This window comes from Nerophis lumbriciformis, linkage group LG06, assembly GCF_033978685.3.
Source record: "Nerophis lumbriciformis linkage group LG06, RoL_Nlum_v2.1, whole genome shotgun sequence".
NCBI classification, from domain to species: Eukaryota; Metazoa; Chordata; class Actinopteri; order Syngnathiformes; family Syngnathidae; genus Nerophis; species Nerophis lumbriciformis.
This window is the reverse complement of record NC_084553.2, coordinates 46,351,617-46,375,077: the sequence shown is the minus strand read 5'-3', so window position 1 is coordinate 46,375,077 and position 23,461 is coordinate 46,351,617. Positions and strand designations below refer to the sequence as shown.

The 23,461-nt window shown below is 38.7% G+C and overlaps 1 protein-coding gene across 3 annotated transcripts in view; it reads right to left on the bottom strand.

Annotated features, from left to right (window-relative positions):
- LOC133608863 (protein unc-13 homolog C) overlaps positions 1 to 23,461 on the bottom strand; it is a 384,474-nt gene that overhangs the window by 223,715 nt on the left and 137,298 nt on the right. For all 3 annotated transcript variants that reach the window (XM_061964459.2, XM_061964461.2, XM_061964460.2), the window contains exons 7-9: positions 13,500 to 13,719; positions 12,853 to 13,080; positions 8,784 to 8,925 (exon numbers count right to left, since the gene is read on the bottom strand). In XM_061964459.2, the coding sequence (XP_061820443.2) occupies positions 8,784 to 8,925; positions 12,853 to 13,080; positions 13,500 to 13,719 (590 nt within the window). The remainder of the gene's footprint in view (positions 1 to 8,783; positions 8,926 to 12,852; positions 13,081 to 13,499; positions 13,720 to 23,461) is intronic.

The following is a 23,461-nucleotide window of genomic DNA, read 5'->3' as shown; positions in this document are numbered from 1 at the left end:
GTTTTTTTTATTATCAGTATGTTTTTTTTATTTTTTATTTTTTTATTAAATCGACATAAAAAACACAAGATACACTTACAATTAGTACACCAACCCAAAAAAACTCCCTCCCCCATTTACACTCATTCACACAAAAGGGTTGTTTCTTTCTCGTATTAATATTCTGGTTCCTACATTATATATCAATATATATCAATACAGTCTGCAAGGAATACAGTCCGTATGCACACATGATTGTGCGTGCTGCTGGTCCACTAATAGTACTAACCTTTAACAGTTAATTTTACTAATTTTCATTAATTACTAGTTTCTATGTAACTGTTTTTATATTGTTTTATTTTTCTTTTTTATTCAAGAAAATGTTTTTAATTTATTTATCTTATTTTATTTTATTAATTAAAAAAAAAAAAAGGACCTTATCTTCACCATACCTGGTTGTCCAAATTAGGCATAATAATGTGTTAATTCCACGACTGTATATATCGGTTGATATCGGTATCGGTAATTAAAGAGTTGGACAATATCGGAATATCGGATATCGGCAAAAAGCTATTATCGGACACCCCTACTTCGGAGCGTATCATTCTGAAAAAAAATATTCCTTGAATCGAATCGTTAAAACAAATCTTTTACACCCTGAGTTGAAATATAATTTTTCCAATTTCTGCTTGAAGTAAAGATAAGGAAAAACGCCCATCTTTAATATATGGAAAATTATACAGAATTAATATCAAATAATATATATATTTTTTTGCTTTGACTTATCAATCAAAGATATTTCATCAAACGGGCACGCCTTAATAGGGAATAATATATGAATAGGAGCTAGTATGAATAGAAACCTCTGGAGAAAATGATTAAACCCCGAGCCCATCACACGAGCGTAGTAGCATCGCCGCGAGTAAAAACGTCGGGCGAAGGTAACGATGGATGAGGGTGTGCAGTGATTCATAAACACTTGTCAGCCACTCACATTACTGGCCTCATAGCTCTGACCAGCTGCACTCATCACAGTGAAGCATCGCCACAATGGCTTGTGAAGTGCTATTGTGGTCGAGCGCACGGCGGCATCGGATGCGCGGAGGTACTGCATCATAAATCTGATGTCGCGAGGCAAGACACGTTTATGTTGATTGTTACATGTTGATTAATGCTGTTGGAGTGCTATACCTATTGTGTCGCTTCCCACCTCCATATAGTAACCGTTATCAGAATGAATCTTTAAAAGAAAAAATCCATGCAATGGCCATTTATGCTGAAAAAGACCTTGGGAATGATGCTTGCGATTGAGCAGGGATAAAATACCGATTTATAACATTATGCGCAGTTCTATAGCATTTTAGCACCATCCAAATGGAATTCTGAGGCGGTAAACAGAGCAGACAGAAGTAATACATTATATGCATGTCTCGGAATTCTGCACATTCATCAGGATACTGTACCAATTGCTGTATAGACCTTTCATAACTAAAAGAAAGAAGCTTTCCTTGGAGCTGCTGAGGACATCGATTTTAGTCCTAAACAGGCTGCATATTTACATTTAACATTAGATCAGGGGTGTCAAACTCATTTTAGATGGGGGGCCACATGGAGAAAAATCTACTCCCAAGTGGACCGGACTGGTAAAATCACGGCACGATAACTTAAAAATAAAGACAACTTCAGATGGTTTTCTTTTGTTTAAAAATAAAACAAGCACATTCTGTAAATGTACAAATCATAATGTTTTTTTTTACACATACCTGTTGCGGTTAATAGTATTCTACCTTTATTTGTCGTTATTTATACTTTCTGAATACATTATGTGATAATGTTCATCAGTCAACTCATTGGTGTTAATTTTCAATCTATCAATATCAAATATATACATCAACATCAATTTACAGTATGTTATTTATGTACTTTGCTCATTTTTCTCGACGGGTGCACTAACATTAAGTGGTTTATTTTTTATTTTTTACATATGTAGCATCATCTACAAAGATACAAAGAATTGCTCTTGCGACATCTAGTGGACACATTTAGAACAGCAGTTTCTTTTGTCCAAAAATTTGTACCCTAAAACCTGTTTGCGGGCCTGAACCGGCCCACGAGCCGTACGTTTGACACCCCTGCATTAGATCACACAGATGAAAATGATCTCATGTCATTAACACTTTAAATCAGTGGTTCTTAACCTGGGTTCGATCGAACCCTAGGGGTTCGGTAAGTCGGGCTCAGGGGTTCGGCGGAGGTCAAGACACACCCGACTCATCGTGTAAATAAAAAACTTCTCCCTATCGGTGTATTACGGATACGGCAACAGCAGAAGTCACACTGATTTGCAGGTGTGTAATTTGTTGTGAGTTTATGCACTGTGTTGGTTTTGTTCTTTAAACAAAGTGATGTTCATGCACGGTTCATTTTGTGCACCATTGATAAAACATGGAACACTTTAGTATGGGGAACATATTCACCATTAATTAGTTGCTTATTAACATGCAAATTAGTAACATATTGGCTCTTAACTAGTCATTATTAAGTACATATTAATGCCTTATTCGGCATGGCCTTATTATAACCCTAACCCTCTAACCCTAACCCTAACCAAATACCTCTAAATTAAGTCTATGTTACTTAGAATATGTTCCCCTAGTGTCCAAATAACTATAAATTAAGTCTTTGTTACTTAGAATATGTTCCCCATACTAAAGTGTTACCAAAAACATATAACTTTGTCTTGAATTTGAAAAAAAAAAAAAACATTTTATTTTTCACTAAAGAAGGGTTCGGTGAATGCGCATATGAAACTGGTGGGGTTCGGTACCTCCTACAAGGTTAAGAACCACTGCTTTAAATATAAGAAGCTATACCAGCATTGTTCTGGCAGCAGGATTGAGGTAGTTACTTTTGTTATTGTCAAAGCAAAAGTGGTTATAGTAACTAAACTAATATAGTGTTCACGAGCAAAATGTACAGAAATTATTTTATTTTACTTATAAACATTGAGTAAGATAGGTTGAGTATCTAATTGATCATAACCCAATGATCAAACACCTGTGATACGCACACAGCATGTAGTTAAAAGTGACAAAATCATAAACATAATCAATTAAAAGATTAAGAATTCAAGCAATTGTGTGAAACTGATTGTCTTTTTTGAAGTAAAACACAGTGCACTACTTGGTTACAACCAGCAGAGGCACTGTCTAGCAATAGTGGTACAAAAAAGACCAATATGGCGTGAGCTATGGGAAATTGCGTTTTTATTTTTTATTTTTTATTTTTTACCCTTTATGTCAAGGTTTCCCAAACTTTTTGACTCGGGGGCATATATATATATATATATATATATATATATATATATATATATATATATATATATATATATATATATATATATATATGTATGTATGTGTAGCGAAGATGTCACGTTATTGATAGGAAAATGCATGTTTAGAGAGTAACAAGCGGTAGAAAATGGATTCGAAAGGACAGAATTAAAACAATAATAATTAATAAAATAAAATAACATTTACTTGGGACTTCCTGCGGGCCTGTAGTTTGGGGACCCCTGCTTTATGTCATGTATATAGTTACAGAGCTGACAACATTTGGTGTTAGCAATCCAGTAAATCTCCTTTCATGCACTTTTGTCACAGCTCGATACTGCATTCCTGTTTCAAGTAAGGTTTTGTGCTCTTGAAAATCTAAGGAGACGACTCCTATGCGCTGATTTTGAATACACTACAGAAGGCCTGGGCAATTATTTTGACTCGGGGGTACCAAATTTAGAGAAAACAATGTGTCTGGGGGCCGGTATATCTATTTTTAGGAACACTACTACAAAACCTCACAATAATGTCTGATTGAATGCTAAAAACGTTTATGACAGACCGCCTTAAAGGGAATGGAATGTACAATTTTTTTACTGAATGAGACAAACAGAATGTAAATGAAAATAAAGAATGTGGGATTTACAATAGTAACTATGAATGATAAAACACTGAATATTGACAACATATAAACGTCACACCCCCTCTCGATATTTTACAATCAAGCGAAACGTAGCAAAAATGCAATAAACACAGCGAAATATGAACACCTACGATCTGATACATCTGATACATCACTAAGTTTTAGAACTTTGTTGTAAAAATCACCTTTCGCGTCTGTCCCTGACACCCTCATTTCAGGCTGGCCGCTCTGTGGAAACACTCCCCACCCACACTGCTTGGTGCCTCGTCTGAGCTGCTGTGACGTAGATTACCATAGTAACTAGTATATCATGCAAAAGCGCAGATTCCAACCATGGAAATACTTTGTATGGTTCAAGACTTACGGTAATTTGAAAACATCCCTGCACATCATAATAGCGGCTACAGTTTCCATCTTAAAGATCTAAAAAAAATTTCTGTCGGGCCTTAATTTGCCCAGGTCTGCACTACATTATACAACTAAACACCTTAATATTAGGGGTGGAACGGTTCTCATAATCCAACTTTCAAAGCTTATTACATTTGTGGTAGGACTGGACGATTATGGCAAAAATAATAATCACTATTATTTTGATTGGTGATGTAATCCCGATTATTAATGATAATGTTGTTTGCGCAGCTGGACCGGTTGTGATTATCGTGAAGGGAGGAAGTGGGCTGTGCTGCTGTCCTCAGCTTGGCGACGAGTGAGAAGAACAGTGTTGTCATAAAGCCTAATGCAACCCTCAAATAAACATCTCCGTCCCACAGCTTTTTATAGTCAAGTCATACTACGTCATGCAATGTACTGAGCTGCACGTCAGTCACATGACATGACTGGCATCACATCACATGCAATTACATTACTGATTTGTATCAGTCCTTGGAAAATTCAGCATTATATCGTATATTATACACGGCTTTTAGCACGTGATGACATAACTACACCCCTACGTAAGATGTCCACGGGCACTAGCTCTGTGGGTTACTGGCTAATGATCTAATGCAGGGGTGTCAATGTCATTTTAGCACAGGGGCCGCATGGAGGAAAATCTGTGCACACGCGGGCCGGACTATTAAAATCATGGCATTAAAACTAAAAAATAAAGACAACTTCAGATAGTTTTCTTTGTCTTACTTTGGCCAAAAATAGAACAAACACATTCTGAAAAAATTACAATAAAAATATAGACAAAAATACCGTCAGCGGTTAAGTTTAGATCCATGAAGGAAAGAAGAAAGTGAATGAATGTTTATAACTGAATACATTTACATATACATACACTTTTCTTTTTTTTTTTAATGAATTAAGTAACGTTTACGACAACCTTTTTCCAAAACACAACATAGAATGCGAGATATAACAGGGTAAGTCATACATTTATCATATGTTTTCAAAACGCTTACAAAACAGTGGGACCCCAAAAATGTACTGTGGGACCCAAATTTTATGACTTGATGGGGTCCCTGGGACCCCATTTTGAACATTCCTAGCGCCAACACTGATGGAGTAATGGTGCGTACAAAACAGCAGCAGGCGGCTGTGGCCTGCGGGCCGGTTCTAATACTAATCAAATATCATCCTGCGGGCCATATATCATTCATTTGCGGGCCGGATCTGGCCCACGGGCCTTGACTTTGTCACCCCTGATCTAACGACGTTAGCTATCAGTGAATATATATCTATATATATATATATATATATATATACATATATATATATATATATATATATATATATATGTCTTAATAAGGTTATCCAAAAAATAGTGCTCGATACCGCAGTAGAGCGCAATATATGTATGTGTGGGAAAAAAAATCACAAGACTATTTCATCTCTACAGGCCTGTTTCATGAGGGGGGGTACCCTCAATCATCAGGAGGTTTTAATGGGAGCATTCGCATACCATGGTTTATATAGGGCACAGAGTGGGTGGGTACAGGCTGGCCTAGGGGCGTGGTGATTGGCTCATGTGTTACCTAGGAGGTGTTTCCGTCTATGGCGGCATGTTGTTACAATTTCGCTGCGCTTGTTGAGGGATGACAGGTCTGGACGGTAAATAATAAACAGCTTCTCTTTCAAGCATAGGTTGCATCTTTTATTACCACTGTTGTAAGGTGTGCTGGATGCAAGAATTTGCCATGTTATTGAATATTCAACATTATTGTCTTTGAGGTCCCAAATGTGTTTGCTGAGTTCTGTGGTATTTCGCAGGTTTTTGTTCCTGAAAGAAGCCTTGTGATTGTTCCATCTGGTTTTGAATTCACCCTCGGTTAATCCTACATATGTGTCGGATGTGTTAATGTCCTTGCGTATTACCTTAGATTGGTAGACATATATATATATATATATATATATATATATATATATATATATATATATATATATATATATATATATATATATATATATAAAACAAAAACATGACTGCTAATTATTTGTTGCTTCTCTAGGACTGTTTTTGTATGTGTGCACACGCTCCCTGTCTCTACGAGTGTACGAGACAAGCATGAAGCCCGAATAAATTCCTCAGACTGATGAACATTATTCATTATTCAATATAATTAGTAATTTCTACCAATAGTGACATAACCTAGCTCGTGGTGTTCCTATTATTCTGTTTGAAAAAAAACTGAGAGCAAAATGCAAACAGCTGAGCCCCTTTAAAATGGATCATTTATATCTGGTTCTTTTATTCTTATTAACAAGCAACGGACCGTTTGCTTGTTTCATTACAGCACGTCTTCATAATGTTACAACACTATCGACGTGAATGAGCACATGGAGCAGTGGAAATGTGGGTTTATTTACTCTCAAGTTCATATCTTTAGTTGTTGAAATGAAGTCCGCGGTGACAGGATAATTGTGTTTGTAGCAGTTTAGCTAGCATGTTGCGACTTTTGCGTGTCATGAGAGCGGCGATTCTGGGGTTTTGTACAGTCTGTTTTTTATTTGCCAATTTCATGATTCGATCTGTTATTCCGTTAACGCAGAAATCCCAGTGGCCTACGTTTCAAACCGATTAATACCTCAAAGACAAAAGAAAAAACATAATCCACGTGAAAAAATGTTGAACCGTTCGGTAAACCGTTCCATCCGTTGTCATTGTACATCTAAACTGTCACTATATTATATACTATACACACTACAGTATATGGCATACTTGCCAACCTTGAGACCTCCAATTTCGGGAGGTGGGGTGTGGTTGGGGGGGGGGGGGGGGGGGTAGACGGAGGGCGTGGATGGGGGCGGGGGCGTCGTTGGGGGTGTGGTTAAGAGGAGAGGAGTATATTTACAGCTAGAATTCACCAAGTCAAGTATTTCATATATATATATATATTTATATATATATATATATATACTCAAGTATTTCATATATATGAAATACTTGACTTTCAGTGAATTCTAGCTATATATATATATATATATATATATATATATATATATATATATATATATATATATATATATATATTTTTTTTTTTTTAATTATATGTATGTATATATATATATATATATATATATATATATATATATATATATATATATATATGTAAGTATATATATATAGTATAGCAGTTGTGCACTGCACTCTCTAAAAGCCGCAGATGTTATTGTCACATATGCATGTACAGTAGATGGCAGAATTGTCCTATTTAAGAGTGTCACAACATTGCTGTTTACGGCAGACAAACTGCTTTACGGTAGACGAAAACGTGACTGCCGTTGTTGTGTGTTGTTACGGCGCTGGGAGGACGTTAATGAAACTGCCTAACAATAAACCCACATAAGAAACCAAAAACTCGCCCTCGATCATTCTATAGTTGGGCAGGCACGCTGTTTGTATTGTGGGAAAGCGGACGTGAAAACAGGCTGTCGACACGTCACTCAGGTCCGAATAGACTTGGAGGGGGCGTGGCCTCCAGCTCCGCCTGAATTTCGGGAGAAAATTTGTCCCGGGAGGTTTTCGGGAGAGGCGCTGAATTTCGGGAGTCTCCCGGAAAATCCGGGAGGGTTGGCAAGTATGGTATATGGAGAACCCAGAAAAGTTTGCATGTCTGTCAAAGTGCTCATATACAGCAGAACTATAAAATGCCACGGACACACACCGTATCTCTCACTGTTTGTCTTTTCCACTTGCCATTTTTACTACAGAAAAGCCTCCACAACTCCTGCTTGTCCTTCACCTCACGTTGTGCAATGCACATGCATATAATAGGAACAACACACACATGTACACACACACACAAACCAAACAGGGCGGCAAAATTGCCTAAAAACAGGTTACCCCAAAACACAACTTTTAGTTTGACATTCTACCCGATACAGCTCAAAACTCTCCGGACCGTATATAAATGTGCCACGACATGAACTGCGGCAAAAACATGTTAAACATTTAATTGTTTTGTCATATTTTTCTTTTGCGTGTTCACACAGACCATTAAAATGTAGATGGTGGCACTATTTTCTGCTACAATAGAGACAAAAAATAGAAGCAGGTAGACTTGTGACATTCCTGGGACTATAAAACATTAGGGAAAAGGCAGGCAGATGGTCAGGACAATAGAGAGGACATGATACGGTATGTCACATACAGCTAAAGCAATTTATTCGGTCCTTAAAACAACAGGGATTAGAACTCTGCTGCTTACCCTGATGGATGTTACCGCAAAGCTGCGACAAGGCTGGCTTTAGCACCGCCACTGCAGCTGCTGTGTTTCATGTTTTATCAATTCGTACTACCCCCCCTTAGCTATTGATTACCCAGGTTTACAAGCTAAACAAGGGATTGGATCCCAAATGAGGTATTCTTAGAGAGCACTTACAAGTAAAACCTCTCGTCCCACACCGGATTGAGGTTGCCAAAAATTGTCTTTGTCCTGCGCTTGGTCTTCCCCACCTGGACGGTGACATATGGGTCGCTGGAGCCTGTTTTGTCCTTGGCCTGGAGCCCTTGAGCACTCATGACTGTGTTAGGAAGAAAAATAAGGGCAAATTCAAGGCAGGGTAGACAGCTTGCCAGTAAGAGCACCGTGAATCAATTCAGTGTGTGCAATTTTATCTTAAATCATTGGTTTAGGATTATTTAGATGGCTTGTAATGAGTGCAATCAGCTCTGTTTTTGCTATTTGGGTACTACATCCCTCACTTAAGCAGTCCATAATTTGCAAGAAGCAACCAAAACACCCACTGTGTTGCTTTAGTGCTACAATCAGTCATTTGTCCTTACCCCCACTGGCACTTCATTTCCAGACGCCATTGCAGAACATTTTTACAGGAGTTTCGAGTGCATTACTCAGGCCGAAGCATGTTACTTCCTTTTTTAAAGTTTTTGCTTTACTTTCAATGTATCATTTGCTGGGTTGGGTGGCAAACATCACTGTTGGTATCATTAACAGGATTCACCTTCCTTTCATTTAGCACACAGTGTTAAGTCTATGCATAATTAATGTCCTATCAAGGCCGTAGATCTCCTCCTGTGTGTGTGTGCGCCTGCTGCTGCCAATATTTCAAGACTTGAAACTGAAGAATGACCTGTGATTCGGAATTCTACGGTTCCACATGCACAAAGGAAGGCGTACAAGAAAATAAAAACAATAATGTAGTGTTTCAATGCGCCATAAAGGGGAGGAAAAGCAGACTGGATCATTAAATATGCAAGGACCTGGTTAAATAATTCAGACTACATATTCAGTATATGCCCAGCCCAATGCAGGCAGGAGTTGGAGGCGAGGCTGTAGAGGGTTGAGCAGCCGTGACCTGTTTACTCCCAGAAGGGACAAAAACAAATGCCTCCTGTGGTAGAGAAAGTGTGCAAAGGTCTCGGGGTCTTAAAAAGTGGAGAACAAACAAAATATGGATGCTTGTGTTTCCAATCATTTTTTTGTTCTCTATTAACCAAATAATTTTGCATCCAGTCAAAGATGGCCAACAACTTTACTGTGAAGTTATAGTACACTCAGAACTGGAGGTTTTGCAAAACTCCTCAGTATTCTGACGTTCCTTTTACATATTCTTCCTTCAGATATGTTCAATTATTAAGGTTAAAGGCTTACTCAGTCCCAGACCTTCCAGTAGTAGGAACAGAATATCTCCTGGCTGCAGCCTGAGAGCTGTGGAGTCCCTGCCAGTTTTTGCTTATTGAATGAATGATAAATAAATGACCGCTCAATAGGCACAGTCTAAAATGGGACATTCAATAGACCCCTTGAGATATCAACAGACGCAACCCTTTTTTTTTTTCTTCCCAATCCCATCCCTCCAAACATTTTATTTGTGCCTCACCGCCTCCTTCTGTCTGCAGATCTATTGACAAAGGTAGAAGTGCAAAATGTGCAGTAACTGAGCCTGGCCTGACACACAGTAGTTACCACCGTGATGGATTGGATGCCTGAGATTGAGGCAACCTTGTTGACCTTACCTGATGTAACCAGTTAAGTCAAAGCCAAAGTAGTCCCGTAAAAGTGTAACAATTGGGTTAGTACTTTGCTACTACGATATATTTTTGTGAATGGTCTCTTTTTGTCAATAGTACCACTACTGTAGAAGAGGTAGTAACAGGATTTTTTTTTCCCATTTCCACAGCTCCTTTTTTACTATAAAGGTTGGCGAAGACAATAAAGTTCATGACGACGGAAGGATCATCAATTTCCCCTTTACTACCACCAAAAATGTTAGGTTGTATTAAGCATGAAATAACCCATGAAATTGCCAGCTTTCTGAAATGTACGCTGTAACAAGAGACCTTCTGAAGGTGCTTTGTAGAGCCGTCTTGTCGAATTCCACTCAGGCGCTTGACATTTTGATTGGCATCTCAAAGAGAGCTCTGGTGAGCTCATTTCCAGAACTCACCGTGCAAACTTGTGAGAATATGCAATTCTGGGATTACCCTGTGAGTGAACTCCCCTCTTAAAACATTACATGCAGTGCCTCCCGAAGGCTTTTTTATTTGCCATTCTGACGCTAGTTTAACATTTGCCAGGAGCAGGGCCGCAGCGTTTCCATTAGTATTTTTTTTTTTTTTACTGAAGCTTAACATGTAAACAGTGCCTGTAGAAACTGTAGAAATTCTAATTTCTCCTGTTGCTTTTTTTTAGTAAACTGCACAAACTGCGGGAAAGTTTGGGAGGGTCGGCAAAGTTGACCCGGACTGTTTTCACTTTCTCACATAGTATCAGAAGTGCTTCAACTGTAACGAAAGAGCTGGCATTTATTGATATATTTAGCTTTTACACAAATCCCAGCAAAGTCAACCCCCACATTTTCACCTGATGGTACCTTTTGGGCAGTAACCGAACCAGGTTGACGCCTCTGTGTACAGGGCGAGCGTGGTCAAAGTGTACCACCCTGAACTCTGAGATTAATGGAAAGTATATACAAATTAGGATCCCACAATTTATGTCAGATGATCTTAAAGGGGAACATTATCACCAGACCTATGTAAGCGTCAATATATACCTTGATGTTGCAGAAAAAAGACCATCTATTTTTTTAACCGATTTCCGAACTCTAAATGGGTGAATTTTGGCGAATTAAATGCCTTTCTAATATTCGCTCTCGGAGCAACGTGACGTCGCATCGGGAAGCAATCCGCCATTTTCTCAAACACCGGGTCAAAACAGCTCTTTTATTTTACGTTTTTTCGACTGTTTTCCGTACCTTGGAGACATCATGCCTCGTCGGTGTGTTGTCGGAGGGTGTAACAACACGAACAGGGATGGATTCAAGTTGCACCAGTGGCCCAAAAATGCGAAAGTGGCAAGAAATTGGACGTTTGTTCCGCACACTTTACCGACGAAAGCTATGCGACGACAGAGATGGCAAGAATGTGTGGATATCCTGCGACACTCAAAGCAGATGCATTTCCAACGATAAAGTCAAAGAAATCTGCCGCCAGACCCCCATTGAATCTGCCGGAGTGTGTGAGCAATTCAGGGACAAAGGACCTCGGTAGCACGGCAAGCAATGGCGGCAGTTTGTTCCCGCAGACGAGCAAGCTAAACCCCCTATCGACCCTAGCTTCCCTGGCCTGCTGACATCAACTCCAAAACTGGACGGATCAGCTTTCAGGAAAAGAGCGCGGATGAGGGTATGTCTACAGAATATATTAATTGATGAAAATTGGGCTGTCTGCACTCTCAAAGTGCATGTTGTTGCCAAATGTATTTCATATGCTGTAAACCTAGTTTATAGTTGTTAGTTTCCTTTAATGCCAAACAAACACATACCAATCGTTGGTTAGAAGGCGATCGCCAAATTCGTCCTCGCTTTCTCCCGTGTTGCTGGCTGACGTGTTGTTTTCGTCGGTTTCGCTTGCATATGGTTCAAACCGATATGGCTCAATCGCTTCAGTTTCTTCTTCAATTTCGTTTTCGCTACCTGCCTCCACACTACAACCATCCGTTTCAATACATTCGTAGTCTGTTGAATCGCTTAAGCCGCTGAAATCCGAGTCTGAATCCGAGCTAATGTCGCTATAGCTTGCTGTTCTTTCCGCCATGTTTGTTTGTGTTGGCTTCACTATGTGACGTCACAGGAAAATGGACGGGTGTTTATAACGATGGTTAAAATCAGGCACCTTGAAGCTTTTTTTAGGGATATTGCGTGATGGGTAAAATTTTGAAAAAAACTTCAAAAAATATAATAAGCCACTGGGAACTGATTTTTAATGGTTTTAACCAATCTGAAATTGTGATAATGTTCCCCTTTAACTTGTAGTTATAAGATTTAGGATCTGGAGGACAGAGAACGGAGGGTCACACAAGCTAAGGCCTTGGTAGATCTCACGGTCATCAGTGAGTTTTTTGAAGAATATTTTGTTAGTTCATTGTTCTGTACTGTATTCAACCAATATGCAATAACTTTTAACTGAAGCATCCAGTGAACAAGACTTACCAGTGATGCTGATTTTAGCGGACCATTTGGAGGTACCATCCAGCACAGCCTGCTTTGCTGTTTTTAGATGGCTGGCAAATTCCTCTTTAGAGATGTGGAACATCTCCTGGATCACCTCAAACACTTCGGGACGGTTCTTCTCCCGGATTTTCATTCGCTCTTTCATGGCCATGATAATGTTCTGGGTCTTGTCCTCTGCTCCATGCTTGGAGCTTTTCTCCACGGCCCCTAAAAGATGCCATAGAATAGTTTGTGTATAGTTGAATAGTTGAATGGTTGAGAGAAAAGTCCCATTTGAGGGTTATTTGTTGCAGTATTTTCTTTTATCTGCAGAGGGTTCATAAGGGGCAGATTCTTGCGTGATAATAAGATGAAACACATTTCGAATTGAAAAACATTGTTATGCTAGCGTAACACTGTTACAATACATTGCATTTTGGTGTAGCTAATCCACTTAAGTGTGCATGGATTGCCGCGAGCATCCAGCTGCATTATTTCCATTAAGTTACACTGTTAAAAAAGGAACACCCCTGATTGAGATACTGATTGGAGATGATAGAGCGGGAAAGTGACTAGCATTGTAATGAACCCTACAAACACATGTAGCTTAGAATTCTGTGGAGGTTTTAATGTATTTTTAGACTTACTCTGTAAACAATCTGCGTTGAGCAGGTCTTGGCACTTCTCGTGGCATTTAACGCCACACTCGGAGCAGCGCATGCCTTGACGGGCGATGCCCCATAGCAGCCCCTCGCACTCATGGCAGTAGGTGGGTGCGGTGGCTGTCCACACCTCAAAGTTATGAGGTGTTGTGGAAGAGATCGGGTAAATCAAGGCCTGGAGGGTCTTCTTGAAGACGTGTAGTTTCTGAAAACAGAGACATAATAGAGATTTGTTGAAAAGACTGTTGTCATGAATATTGAACTTTAGGTAATCGGAATAACTATCAAAGCTGTCAGCCTAGCCCTAGAGCAGAAGCGTCTTTTAAGCTTCTGACTGTATGACCTACACCATGGGTTTAGAAACTGTAAAGTGGCCCTCGCCAGTAGACTTGATTTAGACTTCTTACAATGAGATGGAGATAACTTTACAAAAAATGCTTCAGAAAATCACATTTTTAGTGTATATGGAAGACCTCGACCTCATTATTGGCTCCTTGTGGAGGTTCACTGTGCCACACTATCAAAACCCCTGTTCTCAGCTTGTAGTCATTACACGTTTTGTTGATTCTTTTCTGATTACCCTCAAAAGGAAAATGTCAAGATTAGTGTGACTCATATGTATGATTATTTGTTTGAAGTTGGCAAATTTCAGTCTTTCACCTCCTAAATATTTTCCACTTGTGAAGAAAGAAATAATGGTCATTTTAAAATGCACTGAAACAATTTTTAGAGGTGGCCCTGCATTCCCAAAAACTGAACCTTGCTGTGTATTATCTATTTAGATAATTTAATATTAATAAAAAATAGTATGCAGAGGTATCAAAGCCCACCACAGCTTCTGCATGGGCAGCACCAGTGCCCGAAAATATCTTAGGCACATCAATATGTTTTTCCATTCCAATACCTAAGACCAGAACTGGCAGTCTATCAACATGTTCTTTGATTGTCAAGTCTTCCCTTACCTTGCCATTACAATTCACTGTTCGTGGTTACTGGACTTATAAAGGACTTTAGCTTGCTGAATAGAACACGGTTGGTGTTGAGAGTGCTAACAGCATGACCGAGGCTAGATGCCATGTCCTTGAGAACATTTGTGGCATTTCTGGATGATGTCTTTGTCCTGTCCGAATGTGGCTGTCTGTTCTGCAGTGACAATTGTTTGTGTTGCTCTTTGAGTACCACTGATTGAATCCTCTCATATATGTTGGATCATCATCACTGGCAACTTTTTCTATCTCAATTAACTGATGAACCCCAATAATGTAACTTGACTGCAGGTAGCTTCAAGTTCAGCCTCCAAAAGCTGATGTTTCATATATTTTTTCCTTCAAAAAAGATTCATATTTCTTTATCCAATGCTGGCTGCTTTCTGATGGTATACTCAGTGGCATGTATGGGGTTGGTCAGGGGTGGCATGTCCCACCGTTTAAATTTGACAGGCCACCCTTACTACCACACTGCAAAAAGTCAGTGTTCAAAAACAAGAAAAACCCCCACAAAAATTAGGGGTATTTTATTTGAACTAAGCAAAATTATCTGCCAATAGAACAAGAACATTTGGCTTGTCAAGACTTTCCAAAACAAGGAAAGTTAGCTAACCTCAATGAACCCCAAAATACCTTAAAATAAGTATATTCTCACTAATAACAAGTACACTTTTCTTGGTAGAAAAAAAAAAAAGACCTTTATGCTCAATATGTCGAAATATATTCTTAAATTAAGTAAATGCTAGTGCCATTATCTTGACATAATGATATGCGCTCGGCATTACATTTCTTGAAACCTGCAAACTTATACTAAAAACTAATTTATTGTTCTTAATGGAAAGGCAACAAGGCAACCGCTTGTTACTCTCAGGCAAATCATATGGTCTAAACATGCATTATTCCATCGATAACATGACATCATCATGCCAAGTGTGTGCTCTTTCAGTCAATTAGTGCGCATATATACAGCCCGGTCCCCGGCCAAAAATTTTTTAATTGTAATTTTGAGGAATTTATCTGAATGTGCATGAACTATTTCTGTTCAAAATTGTTTGAAATGTCACATGTTAAATGTTTAAACATTAACTGTCAGTTTACTGTACTGTGCCAACTGTACTACTATATGAGTACATATTTTCTCTTGTTTCATTGAAAATAAAACAGCAAAGTCAATTTGGCTGTCATCTGTTTTAATTATGAGACACAACTGTGTCAAAATCATGATTTTTTTTTCATGCTTGAAATAAGAAATTATTACTTTAAAAAAGTAGTTTTATACTTGTGAGTGTTGATGACACAGCTTTGCAACAGTTGATATTCTAGTTTCAAGCATGTTTTACTCAATATAGGTCATCATATCTCAGCAACCAGCTGTAATATCTTACTGAGATCATTTAGGACCAAAACCCTTAAAACAAGTAAAACACTAACATAAAATCTGCTTAGTGAGAAGAATGATCTTATTAGACAGAAAATAAGCAAATATCAGCCTTATTTGAGATATTTAATCTTACTTAGATTTCAGTTTTTGTAGTGCACCGCATTCAGAGGTTTTGAAGCAGTGTTTTTCCAGCCATTATAAGGATACTGTTTGGGCTCTATCTAATGGTATGCCAAAGATTTGCTTAATTCAGGGGACCCAGATTAGAATTTTCCCAAATGTACTTATTACACATGAACTAGTGGACTAGTGTCACACACTTTAGTTGTTTGAGGGACATCAATAGAAAATGGATGGATGGCAAGATATTTCTGATGGCTTACAAAACCTTTTAGGAGGTCAGGGAAGTAAAGAAGGTAGGAATGATTCACATACTCTCAATATTTAATGTTTTATCAATTATACTTCATATTGTTTTTTGTTTTTTTTGTTTTTTTTTTCTTGTGTCCTGTCCAGCTTCTCAGGCAAATCATATAGTTGATGTAGATGCCCATATCGGCTGTTCAGATTTACTTTACAAAAGAGAAGTGTAGGATACTTCTCTTGTTGCCTTATTTGTATTTTACTTTATTAAATGTATTTATATTATCATTTAGTGCAGCCGGGCCGGAGCAGGAGGGGATAGAAAGAGAAAAAAAAATACTTCATATTGTAGTGGCGGAAGCATAGTGTATACCTTGGCGTCATGTAACTTGCTCCCCCTGCGGGGTGCACATAATGCCGGGAAATCTAAATCGGCGGGCACATATTTGGGTGGTGGGTAATCTTTTAATGTGTGCAGTGCCCGCACATATTGGCGGGCAATCTTTATCTGCACGCACATATCCGGGTGGCAGGCATTCTTTTTTGATTGATGAGAGCCGATGAAGAGCAGCCAGATTCCAGACGTCTGTGGTCCTTCACTATATCTAAGTCATTTCAGTTATAATATATTTTTTTTACACAAGAGCATACATTCATCTGTTTCGAACATTATTTCAGTCCCACCATCTTTTGCTATTCCACTGTGTTTCTAGTTCTACTCAGTCCAGGTTATTCATTTGTTGTGCAAATACTCATAAAAGGCACACTGTGTAATATTTAAAATTATTTTGTTGCCAGCAATGTAAAGAGTGGATTTGAATGAGGACCTAATCTGTTTAAATTTAAATAAAATGTTTATGAACGTTACAATTTTACTTTATTACAGAGGAAATTTTACATACTGTTTATTTGTATAAAATGCATCCCCATTAGGCACTAACCTTCCTGCGGTCAAGACAATAACATCTAAAAATCCATAATACATACATGGAGAAGACACTTAATAACAAAGGGAATGCTTTAAAATGCTACACATAAACAGTACTACAATCCATCATATATAAAATAAAGAATATAAGGGAATAAAAAAACAGTCTTTAGTGTAGTAGCTTTTTAAGCTTGTTTTGAAAAACTCTCACATTATTTGACTCTTTTAATACACAAGGCAGCCTATTCCACTGGAAAACAGCTCCGTACAACACAGTTTTTTGCATAGCACATGTTCTTCCTCCTGGTACTACTATGTTTCCATTAGTTTGTTGTCTAGTGCAGTGGTTCTCAAATGGGGGTACGCGTACCCCTGGGGGTACTTGAAGGTATGCCAAGGGGTACGTGAGATTTTTTTTAAATATTCTAAAAATAGCAACAATTCAAAAATCCTTTATAAATATATTTATTGAATAATACTTCAACAAAATATGAATGTAAGTTCATAAACTGAACATCAAATAAAGTAGGCTATTCCATTCATTACCATAAACCCAGAGTTTCCCCCATGCCATGATGGTTTGACCCTCACTAAAATGTCTGTCAAAAAGAACTGTGAAAAGAAATGCAACAATGCAATATTCAGTGTTGACAGCTAGATTTTTTGTAGACATGTCCCATAAATATTGGTGTTAAAGATTTATTTTTTTGTGAAGAAATGTTTAGAATTTAAGTTCATGAATCCAGATGGATCTCTATTACAGTCCCCAAAGAGGGCACTTTATGTTGATGATTACTTCTCTGTGTGGAAATCTTTATTTATAATTGAACCACTTGTTTATTTTTCAACAAGTTTTTAGTTATTTGTATATCTTTTTTTCCAAATAGTTCAAGAAAGACCACTACAAATGAGCGATATTTTGCACCGTTATACCATTTAATAAATCAGAAACTGATGACATAGTGCTATATTTTTCTTCTTTATCTCTTTTTTTCAACCAAAAATGCTTTTCTCTGATTAGGGGGTACTTGAATTAAAAAAATGTTCACAGGGGGTACATCATTGAAAAAAGGTTGAGAACCACTGGTCTAGTGGAGTGTCTGTGTCTGTTACAAACATGATATTTCAGAGTGTAAGATTTTTGGTCTTGTTGTAATATTAATAGTAAAAAAAATACCATCAGGTTTTTTAGTAAATGCTTATCAACATATAACCATGATAGATTGTAATGCATACTGTCAATACTAGTCCAAAGTGGGCACTTTAATTTCAGTCGTCCTGCTTTATTTTGCAAAAGTTGGAGCTTTTGTATATCTTTCTTTGGAGCGCAAGACCAAATCACATCGGAACAATAATCGAGGTGAGACACTATGACTGTAAAACTTGTTGGATTTAAAAATCAGTAGAAAAAATAGGCACATTTTTATAATAACAGAAACAGTCCTACCCATTTTTCGACACAATCTTGTTTATATAACAAGACTAATTCAATTGATAATGTATGGTTAACCCTAACAGCTCAGTTCCATGCACCTGCTCCAAATAAATACGTTTTTAAAGTAAGTGACAGAGGCTGTACATTTTTGTATGTATGTTTATGGCCCAAAATCATGTATTTTGTTGTACTGTTATTCAGAACAAACCCAATACACGGTCCAGTTCACTTTGCAGTACATTGCCGTAAATTGTATTTGTATTTTGCGCCAACTGTTGCAAGTTGTCTGACGTACTGTAACAGCTTATTGCTTTGCGGTATGGTTTAATGTCAGCAATAATCTTACAAGAAGATTCAATCCATACCAAGCGGTGGTAACCGTGGTGAAGTACTACGGTAGCTACCTGTTGGGGTAGACCGGGGGTGCTCATTACGTCGATCGTGAGCTACCGGTTGATCGTGGAGGGTGTGTCAGTCGATCACCAGTCAGGCATTAAAAAAATAGTCCTAAAAATGAGCGATCATTAATCTTCACTATGACGTCACTTTCGTCACTTGATTGACATTCACGGCACCCGAGGGTCTTTTGAGATGACGCTGGCTGCTGCCAGCTCATTAAAATTACCGACAGGAAGGCGAGAAACACTTTATTTCAACAGACTCTGGCACCGTACCTGTCGTCAAAACTCCAAAGACTGACTGCACAGTTGCACAATAAAAGCGCTGCTTCATCCTGCCTGCGCTACCAAAATAAGAGTCTCAGAAAGCTGGCGTGCACAAGCTAGCAAGCTACGGAGTTTGCCGACAATTTATTTCTTGTAAAGTGTATACAAAGGAGTACGGAAGCTGGATCAATAAGATGCCAAAAACCAACCACTTTCATGTGGTATTGGACAGAAAGGAGGACTTTTTTTCTCCTCCATTCGAAAATGCGGACGTTATCAGCACCACTGTCTGATTCCAATCAATGCAAGTCATCAGAATCAGGTAATACACCAACTTATATTCTTGTCTTCAAGAAAGAAAGGAATCTATATGTGTTAAACATGCTTGTATTATCTTTAAACACCTTTAAGTTGTTAACAATACTAACTATATGTGTTAAACATGCTTGTATTATCTTTAAACACCTTTAACTTATTACCAATATTAACTATAAGTGTTAAACATGCTTGTATTATCTTTAAACACCTTTAACTTGTTAACAATATTAACTATATGTGTTAAACATTCTTGTATTATCATTAAACACCTTTAATTTATTAACAATATTAACTATATGTTAAAAACATGCTTGCATTATCATTAAACATCTTTAACTTGTTAACAATATTAACTATATGTGTTAAACATGCTTGCATTATCTTTAAACACCTTTAACTTATTAACAATATTAATTATATGTGTTAAACATGCTTGTATTATCATTAAACACCTTTAACTTGTTAACAAAAACATATATTTCATAAATAAGTAAATATAAATTATATATATGAATGAGGTAGAGCCCCACGACTTGATCAATTGAAAAGTAGCTCGCCTGCAGAAAAAGTGTGAGCACCCCTGGGGTAGACTGACTGTTTTTTCGGTGTCACCCCTGCACAACTACGTTCCACCCCTGAAAAACACACTGGTAATAATTACCAAACGACATCCCGAGCCCCCTAAGCTTTGTTCCCATTGACTGGATGGCGGTAAAGCCTTCCTACACGAAGGAGTTGACAGGATCACGTCTTGTCAGAATCTTTCCCAAATATAATTATATACTGCTGCTGTGTTGTAACATAGTCAACACCTTGTGTTCTCCTTTTAATCTTGTGTTCACATTATACTACCTATTGCTCTGTGTGACGTGTCTACCGCTGTGTCGAAATATCCGCAAGCCTTCTAGCACACTCAGATGCATTTTTACTGTAGTACTCAAATTTGGTCTTGATTTCGGCTATTACTCTGTGCATTTTTTGTTAATCCTTGTCTGATTACCCTTTAACTAAGGGAACAGTCTAGTTGTATGCAAGTAAATCAGCCTAACATTTCATTAAAACCAGATTAACAACATCCTTAGCCCCCTGGGCTTTGTTCCCATCGATTGGCTGGCAGACTGAAGCCTCACCACGCCAAATACTGGAGTTGACAAGCTCCTGTCTTGACAGAAGCCTCCTCAAATTGAATGTTTTACTGCGGCAGGGCTGCCATCAACAAGACACCGGCTTGCCAATTCCTAGAGAAAGAATCAATGTGTGCCGTAGCGAAGGTTTTTAAAGACGGAAATGATCCTGATTGAGATGAAGGCACCGCGGCGCAAACGGGATGATCTGTAGAGCCTAGATACATTTTGTGTCGGGCTCCACTCTTCCTCCTCGCTGCAGGGTTGGAGAACCAAAGTGCAGACCGGCACTGCCTGCTCGGACGTACAGCATGAGCAGAAGGGGCACGGATGATTAAATTACACCAGATGACAGGACAACAAGGCTATCAAACACTGAGACTTTGAGGCGTTGATGCAACTGCTAAACCCTTGAAGGACCTTTAATGAAAAGAAGAGGGAGACTGCGAGAGATTTCCCCTGTTTTAATCTCAGGATGACGATATAAAGCAGATGTCTGAGATTTTTTCACGGCGTCTGTTTCACTGTCTAAGGATTCCAATAGGCTGTAAACACTGCAGGTATTTACCGTATGACTGTATGTTAAGATATATTCCCCTCAGTGCCTCCTTTCAATTCCCTCTTCCTCAGTGCTGCCTTTCACAGGATGAAACACAAGTGTGAAGAGACTCTCAAGTGTCACCCTGTGAGGTAACCCTGACTATGTGGTGGAAGACTCCGGCGTAGTAGATTGACAAGCGCTACGGCTTTCTGAGAGCAACACTGTAACAGAGTCAAAACCTTGCCTTCCTCTTTCCGCCCTTGCTTTCACGTTTCATCCCCTACTGTTTTGTCCGTCAAGGAGCTTTAGGTGCACAGATACTTTGTACTGTAAACACAATTCAAGTTGTTGTTATTAATGTTGACAACGCAACTGGCCCACCCATCCTCCCCTACAAGTAGAATATCAACACATGCATTTCAATGCCTGGCAGGAATAACAACACAACTGTCATCATCAATATTCAACAACAAAAAAAGTGGCTTTAGGGGAATCAAGCTGGAATTAACAAACAATTAATGAACAAAATGCAACGCTGACATCGAGAAGAAGGCAGGCGAGTTGAGGAATTAAAAACCCCGTTTCTTTTCTCCGGGTACTGCGGCTTTCTCCCACATTCCAAAAATATGCATGTTAGGTCAATTGGAGACGCTAAATCAGGGGTGTCAAACGTACGGCCCGCGGGCCTGATCTGGTAGGACAAGTTTGCTAAGTATAAAAATGAGCGGACATTTTTGAATGAAAGAAACCCTAAATGTGTCCATTAGATGTCACAATAGTGTAGATCAGGGGTAGGGAAACTAAACCGGTAGTTTGTTTCCTAGTGATTAGAGTGTCCGCCCTGAGATCGGTAGGTCGTGAGTTCAAACCCCGCCCGAGTCATACCAAAGACTATAAAAATGGGACCTATTACCTCCCTGCTTGACACTCAGCATCAAGGGTTGGAATTGGGGGTTAAATCACCAAAATGATTCCCGGGCGCGGCCTGTGCTGCTGCTCACTGCTCCCCTCATCTCCCAGGGGGTGATCAAGGGTGATGGGTCAAATGCAGAGAAAAATTTCGCCACACCTAGTGTGTGTGTGACAATCATGGGTACTTTAACTTTAACTTTTAACTTTTAACTATGGCTCTAGAGCCAGATGTGGCTCTTTTGATGACTGCATCTGGCTCTCAGATAAATCTTAGCTGACATTTCTTAACAGGATAAGTACTGAATAATTCCGCTGGTAATCACAGTGTTAAAAGTAACGTTCAAAATATAAAACATTCTCATGCATTTTAATCCATCCATCCGTTTTCTACCGCACCTGTTCAAGAAGTCGCATTAATGGTAAGAAGTATTTTATTTATTATTGGTTAGCTTCACAATAACAATGTTATTAAAAAGAATGAGATACTTATTATACTCTAAAAATGTTGGTCTTACTTAAAGGGGAACATTATCCTTAGACTTATGTAAGCGTCAATATATACCTTGATGTTGCAGAAAAAAAGACCATATATTTTTTTAACCGATTTCCGAACTCTAAATGGGTGAATTTTGGCGAATTAAACGCCTTTCTAATATTCGCTCTCGGAGCGATGACGTCACAACGTGGCGTCACATCGGGAAGCAATCCGCCATTTTCTCAAACACCGAGTCAAATCAGCTCTGTTATTTTCCGTTTTTTCGACTGTTTTCCGTACCTTGGAGACATCATGCCTCGTCGGTGTGTTGTCGTAGGGTGTAACAATACGAACAGGGACGGATTCAAGTTGCACCAGTGGCCCAAAGATGCGAAAGTGGCAAGAAATTGGACGTTTGTTCCGCACACTTTACCGACGAAAGCTATGCTACGACAGAGATGGCAAGAATGTATGGATATCCTGCGACACTCAAAGCAGATGCATTTCCAACGATAAAGTCAAAGAAATCTGCGGCCAGACCCCCATTGAATCTGCCGGAGTGTGTGAGCAATTCAGGGACAAAGGACCTCGGTAGCACGGCAAGCAATGGCGGCAGTTTGTTCCCGCAGACGAGCGAGCTAAGCCCCCTATCGACCCTAGCTTCCCTGGCCTGCTGACATCAACTCCAAAACTGGACAGATCAGCTTTCAGGAAAAGAGCGCGGATGAGGGTATGTCTACAGAATATATTAATTGATGAAAATTGGGCTGTCTGCACTCTCAAAGTGCATGTTGTTGCCAAATGTATTTCATATGCTGT